The 21469-nt window shown below is 35.4% G+C and overlaps 3 protein-coding genes across 3 annotated transcripts in view; 2 read left to right on the top strand and 1 right to left on the bottom strand.

The window, feature by feature from the left end:
- Positions 1 to 9747: 9747 nt before the first annotated feature.
- On the top strand, positions 9748 to 11025 carry LOC117992890 (uncharacterized). Its single transcript, XM_034980602.2, has one exon. It carries the CDS (start codon positions 9748 to 9750, stop codon positions 10951 to 10953), a length of 1206 nt encoding a protein of 401 aa, XP_034836493.1. The 3' UTR covers positions 10954 to 11025.
- A 1111-nt stretch (positions 11026 to 12136) lies between these two features.
- Positions 12137 to 16070, top strand: LOC117992894 (uncharacterized). The gene is made up of 3 exons (XM_034980608.2): positions 12137 to 12248; positions 12929 to 14658; positions 14915 to 16070. The coding sequence occupies exons 1-3, from the start codon at positions 12234 to 12236 to the stop codon at positions 15027 to 15029; spliced, it is 1860 nt and encodes a 619-aa protein (XP_034836499.2). The 5' UTR covers positions 12137 to 12233; the 3' UTR covers positions 15030 to 16070.
- LOC117992889 (alpha-N-acetylgalactosaminidase) overlaps positions 15808 to 21469 on the bottom strand; it is a 60155-nt gene continuing 54493 nt past the window's right edge. Inside the window, exons 5-10 of the mRNA XM_034980601.2 lie at positions 20740 to 20915; positions 19841 to 20002; positions 18575 to 18772; positions 17764 to 17928; positions 16975 to 17047; positions 15808 to 16718 (exon numbers count right to left, since the gene is read on the bottom strand). Of these exons, the coding sequence (XP_034836492.1) occupies positions 16609 to 16718; positions 16975 to 17047; positions 17764 to 17928; positions 18575 to 18772; positions 19841 to 20002; positions 20740 to 20915 (884 nt within the window). The 3' untranslated portion in view covers positions 15808 to 16608. The remainder of the gene's footprint in view (positions 16719 to 16974; positions 17048 to 17763; positions 17929 to 18574; positions 18773 to 19840; positions 20003 to 20739; positions 20916 to 21469) is intronic.

The following is a 21469-nucleotide window of genomic DNA, read 5'->3' as shown; positions in this document are numbered from 1 at the left end:
CAGTAAGTTATTATGTTCAGACAAAATTGTTACATCATTCGTGGATCTAACGTTACGCATCCCACCACTGTTACCTATTTCAAAATTATCATAATATTCTGTCAAATCGCCAGGTCTTTTTCGATCTTTGTTATTTGCTTTTAATTCTGCCTCTTTTTGTTCTGATTTTTTTGATAAAATTATTATAATCTTTGTAGATCGTTTTTTGTTGTTTTCTTTAATAGGATTTGAGTCATTTTCTGCAATTTTATAATCCTGGTCTATTGCTGTTCTTGGATCTGTCCTTTTAGGAATAATCGTTTTGATATTTGATCCATATCTGGTGTTACGTGTTACAGTTCCTGGTATGTTGGTTTTTGGATTAATTTTTGATATTTTATAATCCTCATCTTTTACTTCCACTACTGTATCAGCTTGTTTAGGTTGTTAGGTTTTTGTGATAAACTTTTTCTTCTATTAGCAGTGGTATCTTTATGACTTCCATTGTCCTCAAAATAAAATTTGTTTATTTCTTTTTGATTCATAACATGATCATTTGCTTCTAGTATAATGTCTTTGTCTACGGTTTTAGCCAGTTTTGATTCATGTTTGATTGGGTTTCCTCCGAAAACTGTGCTGATACATAGGACTAAAATAAATCGCTGAAAAAACAAAATTAATGACAATAAAATAAATGAAGTAGAGAAAAGCCTATTTCGTGGCAATTTCCGCTATACATATACAAGGTGTAACCAGAACGCTTGCAAAAACAGACAAGTGATAATACTGATGATTACTGATATGATACCACAAAAATAAAATAAGAAATATACTATATTTTGTAAAGGTTCACGATATATTGCAAATAAAACTTCTAACTGACGTTAGAGGTCAACGAACGTTGCGTAAGTAGGCCATTCGGAGTCAATGCCGCGTCTTAGGTGGGCATTGACCCTTGCATGCTATACGCATGCAAAACAATTGCGGGTTTGAAAAATACTAAATCACTGAAACTACAAAATGAGGCTAATGGTTAGGTATTGGATTGTGTCTAGATAATAACAATAACACTAAGTTTTTGCTAGCGTTCTGGTTACAACCTGTATACTACAATGAACTAGATAGGTAGCTATAATTTGCGGAAATTATAAGCTTTTTTCAAACGAAGTAGGTATCTAAAATTAGAAAGACTAAACTGTTAATAATATATACCTACATGTAATAGAAAATATAACTTACCGCAAGGAAGGACATTTTTTGCTGACCTTTGCCAACTGCGGTTTAAAACACGTTAATTTGTTGCATTAAAACAGACAATGTTAAAAGAAACCACGATAACATCATATTTTATAAAGTTTTTAAATTAATTAGTGGTGATAATTATTTAATTAGAGCCTCAATAGCTCAACCGGTAAAGGAGTGGACTGAAAACCGAAAGGTCGACGGTTCAAACCTCGCCCGTTGCACTATTGTCGTACCTACTCCTAGCACAAGCTTGACGCTTAGTTGGAGAGGTAAAGGGAATATTAGTCATTTAACATGGCTAATGGGGCCGATTCTCTTGAACACAATCTCTAAACTAAACTAAATTAACAGATCTAAATCGAATGCCATCCTTTTCCGCGAGCAGCATTATGAAAGGGATAGCAATAGATTTAGGCGTGTCATTTTAGTTTAGGTTAGAGATTGTGTACAATGGAATTAGCCACAATATTCTATTAAAAAAAAAAAAATCTTTAACAAGGTAGGTACTTAGACAAATTACCTAACTTATTTATAAATGGTGATAGAATAATGACGATTCATATTAATTGTTACCGGAATCGATATGAATAGTTTAATATGTACAAACATTAGTATAAAATTATTTTAATTTTTAACCGACTTCAAAAAAAGGAGGAGGTTCTCAATTCGTCGGAATCTTTTTTTTTTTTTTTTTATGTATGTTCCCCGATTACTCGAAGACGCCTGGACCGATTTTGAAAATTCTTTTTTTGTTTGAAAGGGTATAGTTCAAAGTTGGTCCCATTTAAATTTGGTGAAGATCTGATGAACATCTTCGAAGATAGATACTGGAACTCCTCAACGGATAAGAGTAAATTGGTCGCGATCAGTGTAATAGCTTAGTAAACAGTAGATTTTTAACCAGTCATAGCATAATTCCATGGGGCCACTAAAAATTGTGAAATAAAAAATTTATATAATAAATAAATAAATAATATTTTTGGGGTTCGGTGCCAATGAGGTGCCATTGTGGAGTCTCATAAAAATATGAAGTCTAGACGATTCGCGCAGCTAAAGCTAATTGGCACCGGCACTAAAACTATTATTATGGAACTATATTAACTCTTGTATACATAATATATTCGGTAATAAATTAAATTATTTTTCAATTTTTAGTGTTTGTGTATCGAAGTCGGTTTTTATTTTTTTTGTAAAAATTTTTTTGGAAAAATACGGCCACGGCGTGAACTCCTGATTTTCTTACAGCCTACAACTGTCGGTATCTGTATGCCATCATATCATCATAATTCATATGGTTGGCGTATCTTTTTGCAATAGATATAGGGGAGGATTATGTACAAACTACAAAACACCGGTCAAGTGCGGGTCGGACTCGCGCACGAAGGGTTCCGCACCATCGTACAAGATGTAATGCAACACTTGTGGGGCTAATTCCTTTGTACACAATCTCTAAACTAAACTAAAATGGCACGTCTAAATCTATTGCCCCTTTCATAATGTTGCTTGCGGAAAAGGATAGCACTAGATTTAGACCTGATAATTTAGTTTAGTTTAGAGATTGTGTACAAGAGAATTGGCCCCTATGTACTGTTTAATTTTTTTAATTTGCCATTTTGAAATTCGCCATCTTCGTTTTTTATTATCTATTTGTAGTTATAGCGGCAATAGAAATGTACACTGTGAATATTTCAACTCTCTAGTTATTACGATTACTGAGATACCAGCTGACCGACAGACGGACGGACAGCGGAGGTTTAGTAATAGGGTTCCGTTGGCATCCATCGGGTACAGTACCCTAAAAATTATGTTCACATAGTTTGCAAAATTATATAAGAAGGAATGTAGGTGTCTTACGATTACCTAGGTACTTGGCAATCCCTCACCATTACGTCAACAAATCCATACTAAGACCTGTTCTAAAATCTAAATGCGTAGTACTTACGCATTTTAGATTTTAGTAGCTCTTCTAAATTTTCCATATCCATATACCTATTTATAGATATGGAAAATTTAGAAGCGGATAGAGTTTGGAACATCTCACTTATTTTTAGGGCTCCATATTCCAAGAGTGCAAACGCCATTTCTAAATCTCCGCTCTCCGTTCTTCATAATATAATATTATCTAATCTTGTACGATGGTACGGAACCGTTCGTGTGCGACTCCAACTCGCACTTGTTCAATTCAATTTGATTATTTATTAATTAAGATGTGCTAGTTAGTAAGGGATTAATCCTCTCCTCTCTGAGATTTCTCCCTACTTACCTATAGTCTTCAAATTCTCAATCGCAAGCTGGTAAAGATCGCTTGCTAAGCGATAAGGTCGCCAATCATCATGATCAACCTATCGCCGGCTCACTGCAGAGCACGGGTCTCCTCTCAGAGTGAGAAGGGTTTGGCCATAGTCTACCACGCTGCCCATGTGCGGCTTGGCCTTTGAGAACATTATGGAGAACTCTCAGGCATGCAGGTTTCCTCACGATATTTTCCTTCACCGTTTAAGCAAGTGATATTTAATTACTTAAAACGCACACAACTCCTAAAAGTTAGAGGTGCGTGCCCGGGATCGAACTCCCGACCTCCGATTTGGAGGCCGCCAATAATTGTAGCTAATTACCTACTTTTACCTTATACCTATAACACAGAATATATATTAGTACTAGTTTTAAAAGAAATCAAACTATTTTGTAAGTAAAATATATAATATTTAATTGTTCACATCACAGGTCAGTTTGGTTCAGTCGCATTACATTACAATAATACATAGTAGGTCATACTTAATTTCTACCCTTTAATCTTATAGTATTTTATTATTAAAGTGCTTAAACATCATAATCAAGAACAAAGTCAACACTTATCCTTGCTCTTTGTGATTAGTCCTTATTTCAACACTATTAAAAAAACTTAAGACACATGCACATTGGTTCATTCCACATGTCATCTAAAGCGTCTGTAGCAACTAACAACTATTTAGCGGTCAAATTCTTTCGTTGTATCGCTAACCTTCTCAAAATTAGACACTCTGCTTTTGGTGCCTAGAACGAGCTTAATTCAATTCAGTACCTATACCTATAGATAGGGCTAAGCTTTTAGTTTTAATGGAGCATTTTCAGTAAAAATATCAATTTTTTATTTTATTAAAATTTTGGTTCTTATGAAGTAGTTATGAGTAGGTAGTTATCACCGCAAACATAAAAGCATTCTCTATTCAAAATTTTCAAATGTAGTTTGATTCTCATTTGAATCCTAATAATGAAAGTAAATACGTTCTTACAAAATATCTCTGTCCATGAATTCCGTAAAAATATATAGTTTCAAAGTTACATGGGCTGAAAGGTTTGTATGTACGTAAATCTTTAAGCCCATGTAAGTTTAAAGTTTAACTAAAGTTGACTTCAGATCGACGTCGCGTTGGGCTGAAATGGACCTACGATCGGACACTTATTTTAATACACCAGGGTGTTCTTAATTAAAGCCGCTTATCCTTAATAATTGATTTCTAAATGGTTTTTCAGTACTTAGCGAAAATCGCTCAGTCAATACGCGTCCAGTCTAGGTTTAGATATTGCTCAATTATTATTAAAATTACATATAGACGAAGTACTTTAGAATATTACGATAAGTACCTACTATAAATATGTCGTTATAAGATAACTGTATTTAACATAATCCTCGGATACATGATTTGTTTCGTTTAACTTCGTAGTTCCCACATTTCCCTTTTCAGTTTTCACGGATGTCGGTAAGATATAACCCATGACGTCATAGGCTGCCGCTGTTATAAATAGCAACAGCACAATCTGAAATAAAAGAAATGGATTGATTCATCTTCGTTCATATACGAAACGAAATATTATGCGTATTGTCACTACATTATTAATTAATGAAAAATCCTAAGTTGGTAGGTATATAACTAGAGGTACCTATCCAAATGGCTGAGCGAATAATTAACACGTTTACAATTTAAAAAACCGGTCAAGTGCGAGTCAGGCTCGCGCAACGAGGGTTCTGTACTACAGTCGTATTTTTCAATATTTTGCACGGTAAGTAATTCAAAAACTATGATGCTTAAAATTAAAAATAAATAAAAATCTGTTCTAGAATGCGTAGGTGAACCTTTCATATGAATCATAATATGAAACTTATCTTACTTCGAAAATTGAAAATACTAATTATTAGTTCATGACCACAATTTAATTTATTTTGTGTGATGTAACCACAAATTCAGGTTTTCAGATTTTTCCCCTAATGTCTGCTATAAGACCTACCTACCTGCCAAATTTCATGATTCTAGGTCAACGGGAAGTACCCTGTAGGTTTCTTGACAGACCGACAGTCAGACAGACAGACAACAAAGTGATTTTAAGGGTTCCGTACTAGTAAAAACTAGATGATGCCAGCGACTTCGTCCGACTGCATTTAGGTTTTATAAAACTCTTTAATTTTCCGGGATGGAAGTGTGGATGTTTGGATATTTGGATGTTTGTTACTCAATCACGCAAAAATGACTGAACAGATTTGGATGAAATTTGGAATGGAGATAGATTATACCCTGGATTAACACATAGGCTACTTTTTATCCTGAAAAATCAAAGAGTTCCCGTGGAATTTTGAAAAATGTTAATCCACGCGGACGAAGTCGCGGGCATTAGCCAGGAAGTAGATAAGTACTCGTTCCTACCCAAAATAATCGTCAAAGCAAAGTCCACTAAACTATATTTAGCAGGAAAGTGGAACGTAGGATAAGTGGCAGTAATTTGGACGTAATTAATAAATTGGGTATGGCGTATGACTATTCAACGGTCTTGTTCTACTAGCAAATGTCCGCGGCTTTGCTCGTCTTCTTTACTCCCTGTCCCGTGGGGATTTAAAAAATCCGATCTTTAGTTCTTGTCTACAATATGAAACATTTATTATACCTACTGTTAATTATAAAGGCAACCTCTGTGAAAAATTTTAATTTTCTTAGTCCAAGTCAGGAGTCAGGACTTTTCTATTTAAACACGACTAGTAAAAAAAGTAGTATATATTATACAATTTTCATAGTATACGTATAATATATATTATAATATTGTATAATTATAGGTATGTGAGGTTCTTTACTCCACCATAACTTCTAAATAGGTATCTAAACAGATTTGATAGTATGGCGTGACTAGAATCATCATCATACCGAGTGATAGGGGCTATAAATTTTTTGAAAAATTTCAATATGGCGGCATTTTCAAATATGAAAAAAAAAAATAGTTTGTTTTTTGGCAGGACAGTCGTATTTTTTTTATAAAAAGGTACTTATTCTAAAAAAAGGAAAACCTGAGAGGGTAAGAGAAGAAAAAAGCTTAATAAAAGCTCACCAGATCTAATTAAGCATAAAATCGCAAAAGTTTAAAAATGGCGACAGATAGGTACAGTCATTACTACCTATTGTCTATTAATAAATTATGAGTAAGTATGGTCCGTAATAAATTGTTTTCTTAGAATAGAAATAACAAAAAATTTAGCTACTCAAGTAAGTACCTACCTAAGTCTTGTAATTCGCCAAATAATTCGCTTAAAAAACTTCCATTAAACACTTTAACTAGTAAAATGAAATGATTACAAATTCTAGTAAGAGCACATTAAACTTCAACTAAACCCATAGATTAGTTAATTTAACATGCGATAGTACTTAGTTCTAATCTGTTATTTTATTTTAGGAAATTCGATTCGGCATAAAACAGTCCCTATGCATTTGTTTAAAAGTCAAACATTCAACAAAACTAGGTAGGTAGGTACCTACTTGATATGTTTATGAAATGATTAATTATTATTTAAATTGAAAAAAAATATTATAGTCTATACTAATACATAAAATCGTAGCTTACCGTTTGAATAAAACGATCCATTGTGTCGTAAGCATCAAGTCTCCGTTAGTTTGAATATTTAATCAATCATTTATCAATAACTAACAGCTGTTTTTGTTTACACTAATAACTTAATAAGTACTTTAAGTAGATACATGTATGAACAGTCACTATCAATTCGTCAGTGTCCACTGTACACGTGTGGTTATCTCGGTAGTTATGACGGAAATGAGATTTGAAAGAGAGCGTGGTCACTGGACCAAATTAAATATAGGGAATGTAATTTTTTTAATTATAGGGTCAGCTCTGGCGCAGTGTTGCGCTGTAATCGTCTTGCATGCGGTTCGAATCCTTGCTGATAAAAATGATTTTGTAAAAAAAAGTATTAAGTAAGTAAGTAAGTATATGTTATGTTTCAGGTAGTTACTAATCTTATCGTGTAACTTTTCGAGTTAATAAAAAATAAATTTAATTACTTAATTTATTCGATCTGTAATTTTTATGTTTAACTGTTTAGATTCGTTTTATTAATTTTAAAAAGTATTATTAAATAAATATTTTTTTTTACTTTAGTGATAAAAAGTGGAAAACTAAAACCCGATTACGATCGTCTTAATAAACGCTGAAATATTATACCTAGTAAAATTGTTTTTCGGTCAATTGGTATACGTATTTGCGGATTAGCCATGTGCGGATTGGTAAACTTCACACAACTTTGAGAATATTATGGAGAACATCGTGAGGAAGCCTGCATGCCTAAGAGGCATGCAGGCTTCCTCACGATGTTTTCCTTCACCGTTAAAGCAAGTGATATTTAATTACTTAAAACGCACATAACTCCGAAAAGTTAAAGGTTCGAACCCCCAACCTCCGATAGAAGGCGGACGTCCTAACCACTAGGCTGATGAAATACTAAGCTATAAATAAAATAGATAATTCCATAGAAATAGAATGATAGACAACTATTTGTTTAGCACGTCGCTAAATGGAAATCGTACGCGCTGTAACGCGTGTTTTCTAGAACAACGTGATTTGAAACGTAAACTATGGAATTATACTCGTAAATACAACTTATACCATACCTTTTAATACGACATTCTGATTCGTGCTGGCATAAATCACCCCTAAACTTTAGGGGCGATTTAGGGCCTAATGGAAAAAATCCAAAAACCGTGAATTTGTGGTTAAGTATACATCACAAAAAAATTAAAAAGTGTTATTTCTTGTACGATGGTACGGAACCCTTCGTATACGAGTCCGACACGTACTTGACCGGGTTTTTTGCGTTCATACTTATTATGTGTATAGTGGTGTACAACTGCCCAAAAAAAGGGGTGTTGTGTTTTCAGTGTTCATGTAGGTATGTATGGAACAAAGAAACTACATATATGTATGTGAGTTTCTTTGTTCCACCCACGTTCCACCATAACTAATACCTGAACAGATTTTGATGAATCCTTAGAATCCATTCATCTATAAAAAATTTGTAAAAGAAAATCAACAGGTAAGTAGGTATATTACAGCAGAGCAGTCGTGATTTTAGTTATTGTTTTTGCGTAGATACATATATATACCTACCTCTACTTGCCTAATACCTAGATAAAGAAATTTTTTCGTCTAGTTCTAGTATCCACGTCCTCGTCGTAGGAACCTACTTAATCTATATTTACTAATATAGAAAGAGGTAAAGTTTGTAAGTTTGTTTGAAGGGGTTAACCTCTGGAACTACTGAACCGATTTTGTTAATTATTTCACATCAGTTGAAAGCTACATTATTCCTGAGTGACAGGCGGTATTTTATTTTTATTTTTAGCTTAACGGGTAAATGAGTGGACTGAAAACCGAAAGGTTGACGGTTCAAACCCCGCCCGTTGCACTAATTGTCATACCTACTCCTAGCACAAGTTTGACGCTTAGTTGGAGAAGAAAGAAAAAAATTCAAACAAAAATTTACACGCCTACGAAAATTGTAAAAAGCTACCTGTGCAAAGCCAGATCGAGTCGCTAGTGTGCTATACAAAGTGGACAGACATGAGCTAAGCTTTGATAACCTGGGAGATAATATGTTGGCCTCCTATTCGGGGCTCCAGGGTTCGCTGATCCCCTGCACGCACCTCTAACTTTTAAGTCCTGTATGTTTTAAGCAATTGCTTGCTTTAACGGTAAAGGAAAAGCATCTTGAGGAAACCTGCGTGGCTAAGAGTTCTTCAAGATGTTCTCATAGGTGTGTGAAGTTGTTGTCAATCCGCATTTAGCCAGCGTGGTGGATTAAGGCCAAACCGTTCTCAAGGAGCTGCACAAACCACGGTTTTGTTGCGGTGATGATAGAACAATTTTAAGCAAACGGTATTTTTAAGATGTGGAGGTTCTTTTCCGGCAGGTCGTGATTGAAGATAAAAAAAACCACTAGAAAAGCAACCTACAATCGATTCAACTTTAGTTTTTTAAATGAACCTCTTAATTTCTGAAGCAAACCTACTTATAAGTAAAACATAGCAAAAGTAACGAACGTAAATAAAACAATTTTATTCTCTGTGACTTATCAACTTGTCACTGGCGTCAAAATTATGTAACAGTTAAAATATTTATTTACCTAGTACATACCTAGTATGTTTTATATTTAAAAATTTTAATGATACCAACACACATTTGTAATTTAATAAATTCTTTGAAATCAACAGCATGCTCCATCGTTTATATTATTTGCTAATTCTTTGCGGTTGTAACGGGCCACATTACGAAGGATGTACTCTGAACACACGTATACATTTTGGGGAACCTCTACCTGTTATTATAAGAAATAATCGTCTCCTGGAACCGGATGACAATAATGGTAATGTGCGACTGAATTATGGCGAGGAGCTGATCTTGAGCTGTGAAGGAGTAGGGGCCATAAGTCATCCGAGCGCCACTCAGCAGCTCGAAACTGCCTCTATCACATGTGCAGGAGGTGACAATTTCAGGAACGATAGCTGGCTTACCTTCCCAGCCACATTCTTCCTATTTAGATGCTATGGTCCCCCAGAACATTTGAGTGAACGCACCAGCCGCACGTGCTTCGAGGGAAACGTAATCGTCGAGGTTGGATACAGAAGTCGGAACCAATTCTATCCCGTCTATGAAACTTGTTTCGATCACGCTAATTTAAATCCTATTTACTCGAAATACACTCAAAAGCCATATAACGCGTTGTACCAAACGAGAGTGGATCGACCATACTTTAAAGACGACGGTCATTATAAAAATGTTCCAGTGGAAACTCTTTTCTCTCCAAGAAACCAGAAGGCTGCGGTTGCTAAATTTGTCGGGTCGTTAGTTGAAACTTATTTTACTCAGAGCCAACAACTTTCGAGAGGCCACTTGGCTGCTAAAACAGATTTTGTGTTCGCCTTCAGTGAGAGATCAACATTTCACTATGTAAATTGCGCTCCACAGTGGACTGGCTTTAACGGTGGGAACTGGAATACTTTAGAGGTTGATCTCAGGGACCACGTGCATAACGCTGGTTACGATACAATAATGTATACAGGTACTTATGGCGTGACAGAACTTACAAATCAATATGGTGTGAGAGAGGAAATTTATCTTTACAAAGACTCTAACAATAACCCAGTGATACGAGTACCTCAGTATTATTACAAGGTTGTATATGAGCCTGCGTCGAAACGTGGAATCGCATTCGTTGGTATTAACAATCCGTATTATACATCACATGAAGCGCGAGACCTCTTCTTTTGTAAAGACATTTGTAGATCTGGAAACTTTCGCTGGTTAACATGGCATCCAGATAATCCTGCGGAAGGTTATACATTCTGTTGTACAGTACCAGATTTTCGAAATACTATTAGACATTTGCCAGATTTTGAAGTGACTAGTGAATTGTCGTAATTTATTCGGAAAAATCGTCTTTGTAAAGTTGTTTTAATCTTTTGTTTGGTAAATATATTCTGGAATATTGACAAAAAATATTTTAGTTAGATTAGCTTTTAAGGTTGAATGTCCTCAGTGAATATAATATTTTGTTATCATACCGGACATGGCATTTCGACCCTCGCGTGACACAGTTAAACTGTAGGTTTAGTATGAGATATTATATCTCATCAACATTTTATAGAGTACAAAAGTCAAAAAAATAACTTCAAAATAAAACGAATCTAAAGTTTCTTGTTATAAAGTCAAGAATTCTGTAGCATCGATTTTAATTTCGCAACTTTTCCACTTGGAGCGCTGGCCGTAGATATATGGACAAACTTAGACCATACAAGGCAGTTAAGGAACATTTTAAGTTAACGTTAAAGTGTTTCGAACCTCGAATACTATCAACGTTTGCGTTTGTGAGGTGTAAAATCTTATACTAAGCATACCTACTGAAATCATTGAACCAGACGCCCGTCTACTCACTAAATTAAAAATAAAATACTTACCTATAGGATTTTGTATTCAATTTAAAATTATGATTGGGACAGCCTCCTTTTACCTATTCCACTTGCCCTTATTTGTAACGTAGTAATTACTAATATTACTTATTATAAATGCGAAAGAGTGTCTGTTTGTCTGCTATGTTTTCACGGCCCATCTGTTAAACCAATTTTAACGAAATTTGGCACAGGCATCCTGAGGACGGGGCGGACACAGGCCACTTTTTGTCCCAGAAATAGAAAGTTTCCAGGGTATTTTTAAAAACCCTTAATCACAGTGGACGAAGTCGCAGGCATAATTAATTTGTTACTGAGACACCTTGCATTCTAAAGACGGACATAGGCTACTTTTTATCCCCGAAAATCAGTTCCCACAAAATTTTTAACAAACGTAAATCCCCGCGGACGAACTTGCGAGATATCTAGTAAAATATAATGCGAACACCATTACAATATTGATGGTGATTAAAGCATAAAGAAAGCTTCCAATTCTCATTATCTCTACTTAGAATCCAATACATCTAATGGCCGCTAAGTATCTAAGTAGAATTAATCAGCACTCTTGTCAATCAATACAATCATTAAGGGAACGCTTATCTATATTAAGTTTGCAATAATTGAAGTAAATTCATTTATATTGTATCCTCGGTGCAAAGTTGTGTCTAAGGTTATTATTTTGATGTTAGTGTCACCCATAAATGCAGTGTTTTATTACTATTAGTACCTATATTAAGTTTATAAGCTGTTACCATGAAATTCGCGTGGGTAAGTAATTTTTATAATTTATTACCTAGTTAGTGCCTGATCCGCGTGGATTTAGGTTTTTTAAAAATCCCTTGGTAACTCTTTGATTTTCTGTAATAAAAAGTAATGTTATGTTACTTTCCGTCCTTTCAAGTATCTCTATCCCAAAAATCAAGTCGATTGGTTGCTTAGTTATGGTGTGAAGGCATGACAAACATACAAACACACTTTCACATTTATAATATTCTTTATATATAATATTCTATAAACTCTTTGATTTTCGAAATAAAAAGTAATTCAGAATGTAAGATATCTTAATTTCCAGCCAAATTGGTTAAGTCATTCTGGTGTGGAGGAGTAACAAACATCCAAATATCCAATTATTTTTTATAATTTTAAAACATACACTAGTTAAAACTAGTTAAACACACAACAATAGTTTTAAAACATTTATTATAATTTTTTTACGATTTCTATATGTATATTATTATGTCTATAAGGTCTTTATTTTTGAGTTTCATGCTATTATTTGTATGAGTGTATCAATTCCTGTTCAATTTTGTGCTCACTTGATATTTTTGTTGGGACGTTGTAGTTCTCTTTCGTCATAATAGTTTCTACTCTCTGCGAGATATCTTCTAGAAAAATAATATACCTACCGATACCAAAAATTTTAAAGATGTAATTGTTTTAATTTTCAGATAATTTACACATTCATCGCCATTTGTGATGCAGCCAAAATTAGACCTAGTACGGAATCTACTGATGTAAATACACACACGTTACCGAAAGGAAAAAGTGAGATTTCGGTAACAATAAAACAACATGTAACACAACCATCTCATAGTGCAACTAAAGTACCAGAAATTCAAATAAAAAATATTGAAAATAAGAATAATTTAGCATTTCAACCATCTACCAGACGTCCGCTTATGAGAACCAGAAAGTTTACTTCTAAGCCTCATGAAATCCATTCCATAAACATTCGAGCTCAAAGTGAACAGAGTAACTACAGCAAGAGGAGGAATTTAAACGAAAAGAAACGATTCAAACCTCAAAATAAAAACAAAAATTCTCCAAATACCTCTGAAGACTTAAGCAGTGTTGAAGATCGATTCAAAAATTTCACTGATGTTGATGATAGTGGTGAATCGGGAGAACCGAAAAGAAAAATTCCTACATACAGACCTCTAAAAAGACGGCGCGGATATCCTCTAGCAACTGCAGCTTCTGAACAGTTTAAGAATTTCGCACCTTACACTTTATTAAATATAGACAAATATCGATCCATATCTAAATCAGCAATTCAAGAATCTCTTCAAAAGATCAAAACTATTAGACCAGACATGAAAAAAAAGGTAATAATAACCACTAAAACTCCAACTAAAGTAAATAAACATCCTGTAACAAAAGAAAATAAAACAATTACTGGTACAACTTCGGAAAAGTTAGTTCATGGTGCGATTACGACAGAAAAATCAGTTTTTCCTACAACCATAGCGGATAAAGTGATGTATTTACCACTAACAACACAAAAATCGATTCTCGCATCGCTAAACAAAACGGAAAATTCAGTTAATTCTACAGCTATAGCAGATGAAGTGATTTATTTACCACTAACAACACAAAAATCAATTCTCGCATCGCTAAACAAAACGGAAAATTCAGTTAATTCTACAGCTATAGCAGATGAAGTGATTTATTTACCAATAACAACAACAGAAAAATTGTCTTTCTCTACGACTACAAGCAAAAATATACATGAATCTCAAAATAAAATGGAAAATTTAGTTACTTCAATTACACCTGATAAGTTACACGATGCTCTAACTTCAACAGAAAAATCGGTCAATACTGCAACTAAATCAGCAAAGGTAGAAAGCTCGGTAACGAAAACAGAAAATTTTGAAGTTGTGGCTGCTACAACAGAAAAAACAGTTATTTCAGAGATTTCAATAGATAAGTTTAATGATTTGGCAACTAAAACAGAAATTACAGATCTTTCTACAAGTACTGGAAAACCTGTTGAGGTTGCAACGTCAATTAACACATTCAATGAGTCTGCAGCAAAAATACAAGAATCTGTTGATTCTGCTATTACAACGGAAAAATCTGAAAACAATTCTATGATTGTAACAGAAAAACCAGTCCATCCTGCAATTAAAATAGAAATTTCAGATAAGCCTGAATCGGAAACAATGAAATCAGTGCCTCTTATAATTGTAACAGGCAACGCTATTTCTTCATCTACCATGAAAAACACAATTGAAGCTATTACCAGTAGCGAAATTGTTACTTCAGAGGAAAGACCTAATCCTAAATTCATAAATGAACCCAAAGAAAATGTCATAACTGTGACACCAATACCAAACGGAGAGGAATTATTTACTACTGAGGACGTTAGAACCCATTTAGCACTGAGACGTAAAAGGTAACTAGTTAACTCCTATGATAATAATTTTGCTATTAAAGTACATATAACTATGTACATACGTGTAATTATGCACAAATCCTGTTACTGAACTATCAAGCAATTTTTTTACTATTACCTACTATTAAAATTCGACATTTTAGGTGAAATTTGAGATATTTCTTTTGACAATGTACCTAATTCATGCAACGCTTTCCTTACATAGTACTAAGATATTTTTTAAGGAAAATTTAATTGGTTTTCATTTAACTTTCAGACGTATCAATATAATAGAGGAAGAAAGAGCCGCAACAACATCGACTGGATCCAGATTTAGCGAGCATGAAACCCATTTAGATGCTGATCTAACCTACAGGAATATTCACACATAGCTTGTGTATTCAGCTCCAAATTATTATCCTTGTGAATAAACGTTTTCAAAGGGAGGCAACGAGCTGCCTTAGCTCCAAAAGGTACGCGCGTTGGATTTGTCAATACTGAAAATGCATGAGACGCAAGATTTAAACGTATCGAACGCATCGAAAAATAATGATAATAATTGATTGCGTCATTGGGTATTAGAGATTGGATTTCGACGTGACCTTAAAAGCCTTAGTATAAGATTGTACATCCCACCACCATTGATAGAATACTCAAAGTAAAATTAACAAAGTAAGTCTAATCAAAGTAAAATTAACCTTAACCTTTTTTAGTAGGTAAGTCCCGCAAATTGCTATTGCGCTGGAACCATGTCTCATTAACATAAAATGGCGGCCACGCACATTAGCAATTTGTGGGACTTATAGGTACCTATATCTACAGACAGGTGTTCTAAGCGGAAACCTTGTGAAAATTAGAATCAGTGCTACTGAATTCTTGACTTTAAATCATGTAGTATTAGGTCCATTTTACTCTGATGTTAGACGTTTGAATTCTATCAACGTTGGTGAGATGAACCCAATGAACCACATCGGTCACGCATTTTTATGCCACGTTCGATGCCAATCGTATTTTCAGTAAGTACTGAAAAATCGCCTCTTAATATATAGTTAAGTGCAAGTCCTGATTGACCTCCTTTATTTAACTAGCGCAGAAAAAGTGAATAAACTATTTAACTTAAGACGATAGTAATTAGTAAATATTATAGTGGTAAATAAGTGAAATAAAATGTTGTATTATATACGTAAAATTATTTATTTTCTCTACCAAAAACTTACATTTACAGACAGTTAAAATGTACATCCTTACATCCTAGGTACATAATAATGGCAAAATTTATTCTCGTAATTACTAGGTACTATTCTCCGTTCGATCACACTAATAAGAAATATAAATAAAACGTACGCTAAAGGCAAGTTTATGTAAAACCAGCTACAACCAATATGGTAACCAACGTAATTTCACTGGACAAATCACACAATTATGTCAAATAAGATTTCATTTACCTTATTACGTTCAAAAATGAGTAATAACTGAGATCGTCCACAAATAAAAGAACTTCTACACAGAAGAGAAAAGATAAATGGAACTATCTATACCAAAAATGTTCAGTTAATTTAATTCAATGTAAATTCTGCAAGTGCACACATCATACCTCGTTGCATTGCGCAAATATACGAATTGTTCTTTTAACTCTTGCATCATACTTTTATAAAATCGGCTTTACCTCGCATGTTTTTTTTTAAATTAACCGTTCTTTATAAAATATAATATCACTCACGATAATGTAAACGCTAAATCAACCGTTCTGGCCTAACATTAGCATTTAGCGCATAAAACGATTGAAACCCTAAAAGTTAAATTTTAATCTGTGGTCTGTTTAACTTTAACCTGTAGAATATTCAAGAGTTTAAATAAAGAACGACAACTGGCCTTAGAAGTCAGCACCGCGATTTAGAATGTTTAGAGCGACATCTCGTATTGTACTTGTAGATCGTTTCGATTTGCTTCCCGCGCGTCCGCTGGAGAGCGTTATTTTTTCTTGGTGAGTCTGAACACGTCGTTTAGCGCGTAGGGCGTCCGCGTCGGTATTGCGTTGTAGGCGAAAGATGGCTGCGCGTCCGCTCGGAGAATTACCACACCTGCAAAACAAAATTCCTAAACATATAATAATATGTAGATATATCTAACGTTCGTCTATCATTTCAAGTAGGTATCTGTCGAGTTTTAAAAACTGGTTATCTACTTTGTATGAATTGAGATCATCATAACCATTATCAACCGATAGACGTCCACTGCTGGGCCTAGGTAGGGACTTCCACACGTACATCCACTCTTGTATGGAACTTAGATCTAAGTTAAAGAAAATCTATTTTGTGAAATGATGTGGTCCTTTACCTGAGGGATTAACTTTCACTTTGATCTTCGTCTGTGGCGACAGGACGCCGTAGTCCACATCTTCGTATAAATCCTGAAAACAGAACATAAAATTATAGTATATGCAAATCTATACATAATATAAAAGGATAAACTGGCCAACTAACGTATACGATTGTGCATATAAACTTGAGATTTTGCATGTAGGTTAAATTCTACGCTAAGAAACATCGATATGAATGACACGATATGGTCAAGCGAACAAAAATTTTCACGATTTTGGAACCAAATAAATCAGCGCCACCTCTTAGATCCTACTAATGAACGACCCGTTTGAAATCCAGACGTCACCGAGGTTTCATTCGTGCTAAATCACCACTGAGTCGGTGCCATTTTGTTTGTTCAATAGCCCTGTACCCCATACGAAGTAATATATTTATAATTCAATGCGAAGAAAGGATTTTTTTTATTTATTTACACCAACAACTTTCATATAAATTCCAACTAAGTAACAAGTAAGTTGAAAGTAAGTACAAGTTCAAATTTTTGGTGATTTCACACGAGAAAAATTAGAGTGGTTCTGTCAGGTCATTAATAGCCCAGTAACTTTATTCCAATCATCAATTCTCGTAAGTGAATATAATCGAGCACTTTGGTAGGTACTTAGATAATCTTCTCCGCTAAAAATGGCACTACAACCTAATTAATATATTGTTCACAAAGGAGCATAGCTGCATAGCATTCTGAAGTTTGCTTGTTCGGTTATTTCTTTCATCTTTCCACAAAGGTTTCTGAGCAATAGATACTGACCTCAACTCTGTATCCAGAAGGGTTGTTCAGGCCGAGTTCTCGCAAAGTCACCGCCACATCCGAGGGTGTGCCATCCGTGCGTCTGTTGACGAACGCCACCGCGTATGAGTAGTACTGGCCGTGGATGGGCAGGATGGGACGCGACCAGATCTCGATGCCTCGGTGCTGGAAAATGAGGAATTGTTGTATTGATTAAGTGAAGTGATCAAAAATTGAAGACACAATAAGATCAGGGAATTTTTTAAGTAAGGTTAAAATAATAATACACTGTTGTTGTTAATGTTGAGGATGCACTGCGAACTCCAGGTACCAATTGGCTATTAGAGCCAATTTGATGTTCGCATCAAAAACAATGGTTGTAGCATGTCTCACTTTGATTTCGCTGATCTATAGTGTTAATGTGACAGTCAATCATCATCTAAAAGTGAATGTTGCTGCCCACAAAGCACCAGAAAATACGGCACAACTGCCTACTACATTGCTAAGTTTCAATGAATTTATTGATACGCTCATTAAATTGGTACCTCCTAAATAATTTGGTAGCATTAAAACACCATCGAGGAAAGATTCCGAGGAAATGAGTTTATCTATATTATTTCGAGTTTGAGAGGATCTTTATTTCTTTGTATATCTTTGTAATCCAAAGCAGGTCCTTGTTGACCCTGATGATCTTCCTGTTTTGCAGGATGGCCATTTTCTCCGGGCAAATTGTACGCAGATCCACACACATCAGTAAAGGCACCGCAGGATCGTCCATATTGCAAACTGTCTCTTGCTCTGCTAATATGATAGACCGAAGAATTTTACTCACTTTGTATATCCTCCTGCCCTGTATCCCCAGTGGGTCCTGATCGACCTCAATGATCTTCCTGTTCTGTAGAATGGCTTTGTACTCAGGGCGAATTGTACGCAGGTCCACGCTCATTAGTAACGGTGCCGCCAGGATCGCCCAGATTGCAAACTGCGTCTTGCTCTGCTCGTACGATAGACCGAAGTTGCCGATGATTAACTGGAAGAGAGAGGTTGAATGTTTGAATAAAAGTTTCTTTAGCACATACTACATTAAAACCAGCGTTTTCTGAAGCAGAGTTCAAATGCCTTATCTCACAAGTTCTTTATTTTTGTGCAGAATTTGAAAAATTTTAAGCATCATAATTATAATTGATTGCTTAGTGACAGCATAATTTTGGATCTCTTTTTGAACCAGTCCAGACTGATCTCGATAAACAGTAAAAAGTCTATCTTCCTTGCCACCTACAATGTTGTAGGTGCCCTACTTACAAAGAGTGTTTTCAAAGCATGAATGAAAAGGCATATTCTGGACTAGCACATTTATCCTTAGGTTGTATCAGGTCCATTTCACAATTATTAACTCCCTCCCCAAAACGTTTTTCCCTAACACATTCAATTTGAAAACCTATATTTAAAAGAACAGAAGCAGTAATAGACGCATCATACTCAGCGTCATCAACCAATCATCCACTGATATTGTGGTCAAGAGATTGTTATATATATTCCCACGATATAATAAGGACTAGGGAGTCAAACAAAATTATTTGACGTTCACCGTTACTCCAGAAAGGAAAGAAAGATAAAACGTTTATTTTCAAGTAAGTAGGTACATTGGGCCACATATCACATGTTATACCTAAGGTTATCCCGCCAGCTCCTCCACTTGAGCATTAAAGTCAAAACACCTCAAGCGGAAGAAGCGTCGGAATAAACTGTGTCATGTGTGGCACAACCCGAAAAAATTGGTCCTAGCTCAGCATAATGATGTATGTCTTGTACATAATATATTATAAGTCCCGCAAATTTCTATTGCGCTGGAACCATGTCTCATTAACATCGAAATGACGTCATTTTGACGTCAGTCGAAATAAAAATACCTATACCATGCTGATGTCACTAAAATTGCGGCCACGCCCATCAGCAATTTGCGGGACTTATACAAAAGCATACAACGTTGATTTAGCCGTTGAACCTGGAGCATACAGCCGGAACCCTGATCCAGGTGACGCCACGGAGCTATATTATTACCAACTTAGAAAGGCAGACAAGGATACAAGAATCTCACCATGTCAGGGTCATTCCAGTGTCCAGGTCCAGCGTTGGGCACGATGACGTCCTGGTGGTTTCCGTAGTAGTCTATGATAGACTCGACGGACGCCCACGAGTCTTGAATGTCGTCAAAGTTACGCCACAAGTTGCAGTGCTCGATGATCGATGAGAAGTTTGGCTGGAATTGTAATTCATTTTCATTAGCCTTATTGATTAAAACCGAACGTGAAGTTTATAAACACCCAATACCTTTATAACCAAGGTCATCAGAATGAATCCACAAAACCTATGGGTTTGGGAATGGGTTTGTTTTGGATCTTATTTCTTTCTATCCTTTCATGTACCTACCTGTATTGTACAGATGTACGTAGGTACATACATCAGAAAATGTCAGGAAACTGAAAACAAGTACGTACTTTTGCTGATTTCAGTTATAGTTAGTAGAATGCCACTTCATCTGCAATCTGGTATAAATCTGGTACACCAGCCAGCTGCAGGAGTAGACCATTTGCCAGCAAGTCAGGTTGAGCTGTCTGCAAACACTGGGTATCCGTGATCCAATAACCACATTCACCAAGGGAAAATATTAGTTACCTGCATTCCAGCGTATATCTAGTAGACCGGCCAGCTGTAGGTATGAAACAAATTTTGTCAGCCAGTTAGGTTAAGCTGTCTGCCAAATTCTGGATGATCCAATAACTATATTGAACACGGGAGAGTGTTAGTTTATTTTAGCGTTTAAACTACCGTGAGTGATTTCCAATATATTATATAATATCTCTCACCCGGTTATACTCGCGTGTTTAGTCGACGTTAGTTGGTGGACCCCGGATGGTTTCGAAACTAGTCGGGCTAACGTCGACTAAATACGTGAGTATAGCCGGATGAGAGATATTATATATAGTGTTACTTTACCTGCATTCCAGCGTATATCTGGTAGACGGGCCAGCTGCAGGAGTAGACCATTTGCCGGCCAGTCAAGTTGAGCTGTCTACCAAACTCTGGGTATCCGTGGTCCATGTCCACAGGCAACGCGTAGCATCCGTCCAGTTTCACGTAGTCCACGCCCCATGATGCAAACGTTGCCGCGTCTGTAAAAGAAGTCCCGTATTTTCTAAATAATCATACTTGGATGAAGACAGAGAAATAGCTAACCTCGATTGAACGTTTTTTTTTTTATTTTTGTGAAATTCATCCTTCATAGCCTAAATAAAGGAAGAAAAAGCGAAAAATTACTTACTGGCAAAGATTTTTTAAATATAAATATAGGTAAGTACTACAACCGATATTTTTTGGTAGCATGTACAGATATTACTATTAATATAACATACATTTATTAGCATAAATTGGTATTTAGGCTTTCGGTTGAAAATGAAGGAATACATGTTACACGATTTTCGGGGGAATTCTAAGGGGAAGGCAATGGAAAATTAAAAGGGACTTTGACAAACAGGTAGGGAGGAGTTATATACAAGAAGTGAACTAGGCTACACGCGATTTTTAAGAACCTAATTCCACGCGGTCCTAATTCCAAGTCGCAAGTCGCGGCCAAAAACTAGTTGACGAGTAAGCTAAAAGGGTAACAAGATTACTTTAGATTGAGTATCAATAAATTTGTGGATCGTAATCTAAAGGTTAATACCGT

The sequence above is a fragment of the Maniola hyperantus genome, chromosome 22, assembly GCF_902806685.2.
Source record: "Maniola hyperantus chromosome 22, iAphHyp1.2, whole genome shotgun sequence".
Classification (NCBI taxonomy): domain Eukaryota; kingdom Metazoa; phylum Arthropoda; class Insecta; order Lepidoptera; family Nymphalidae; genus Maniola; species Maniola hyperantus.
Note: the sequence above shows the minus strand (reverse complement) of the source record. Positions and strands in the feature narration are given on the sequence as shown.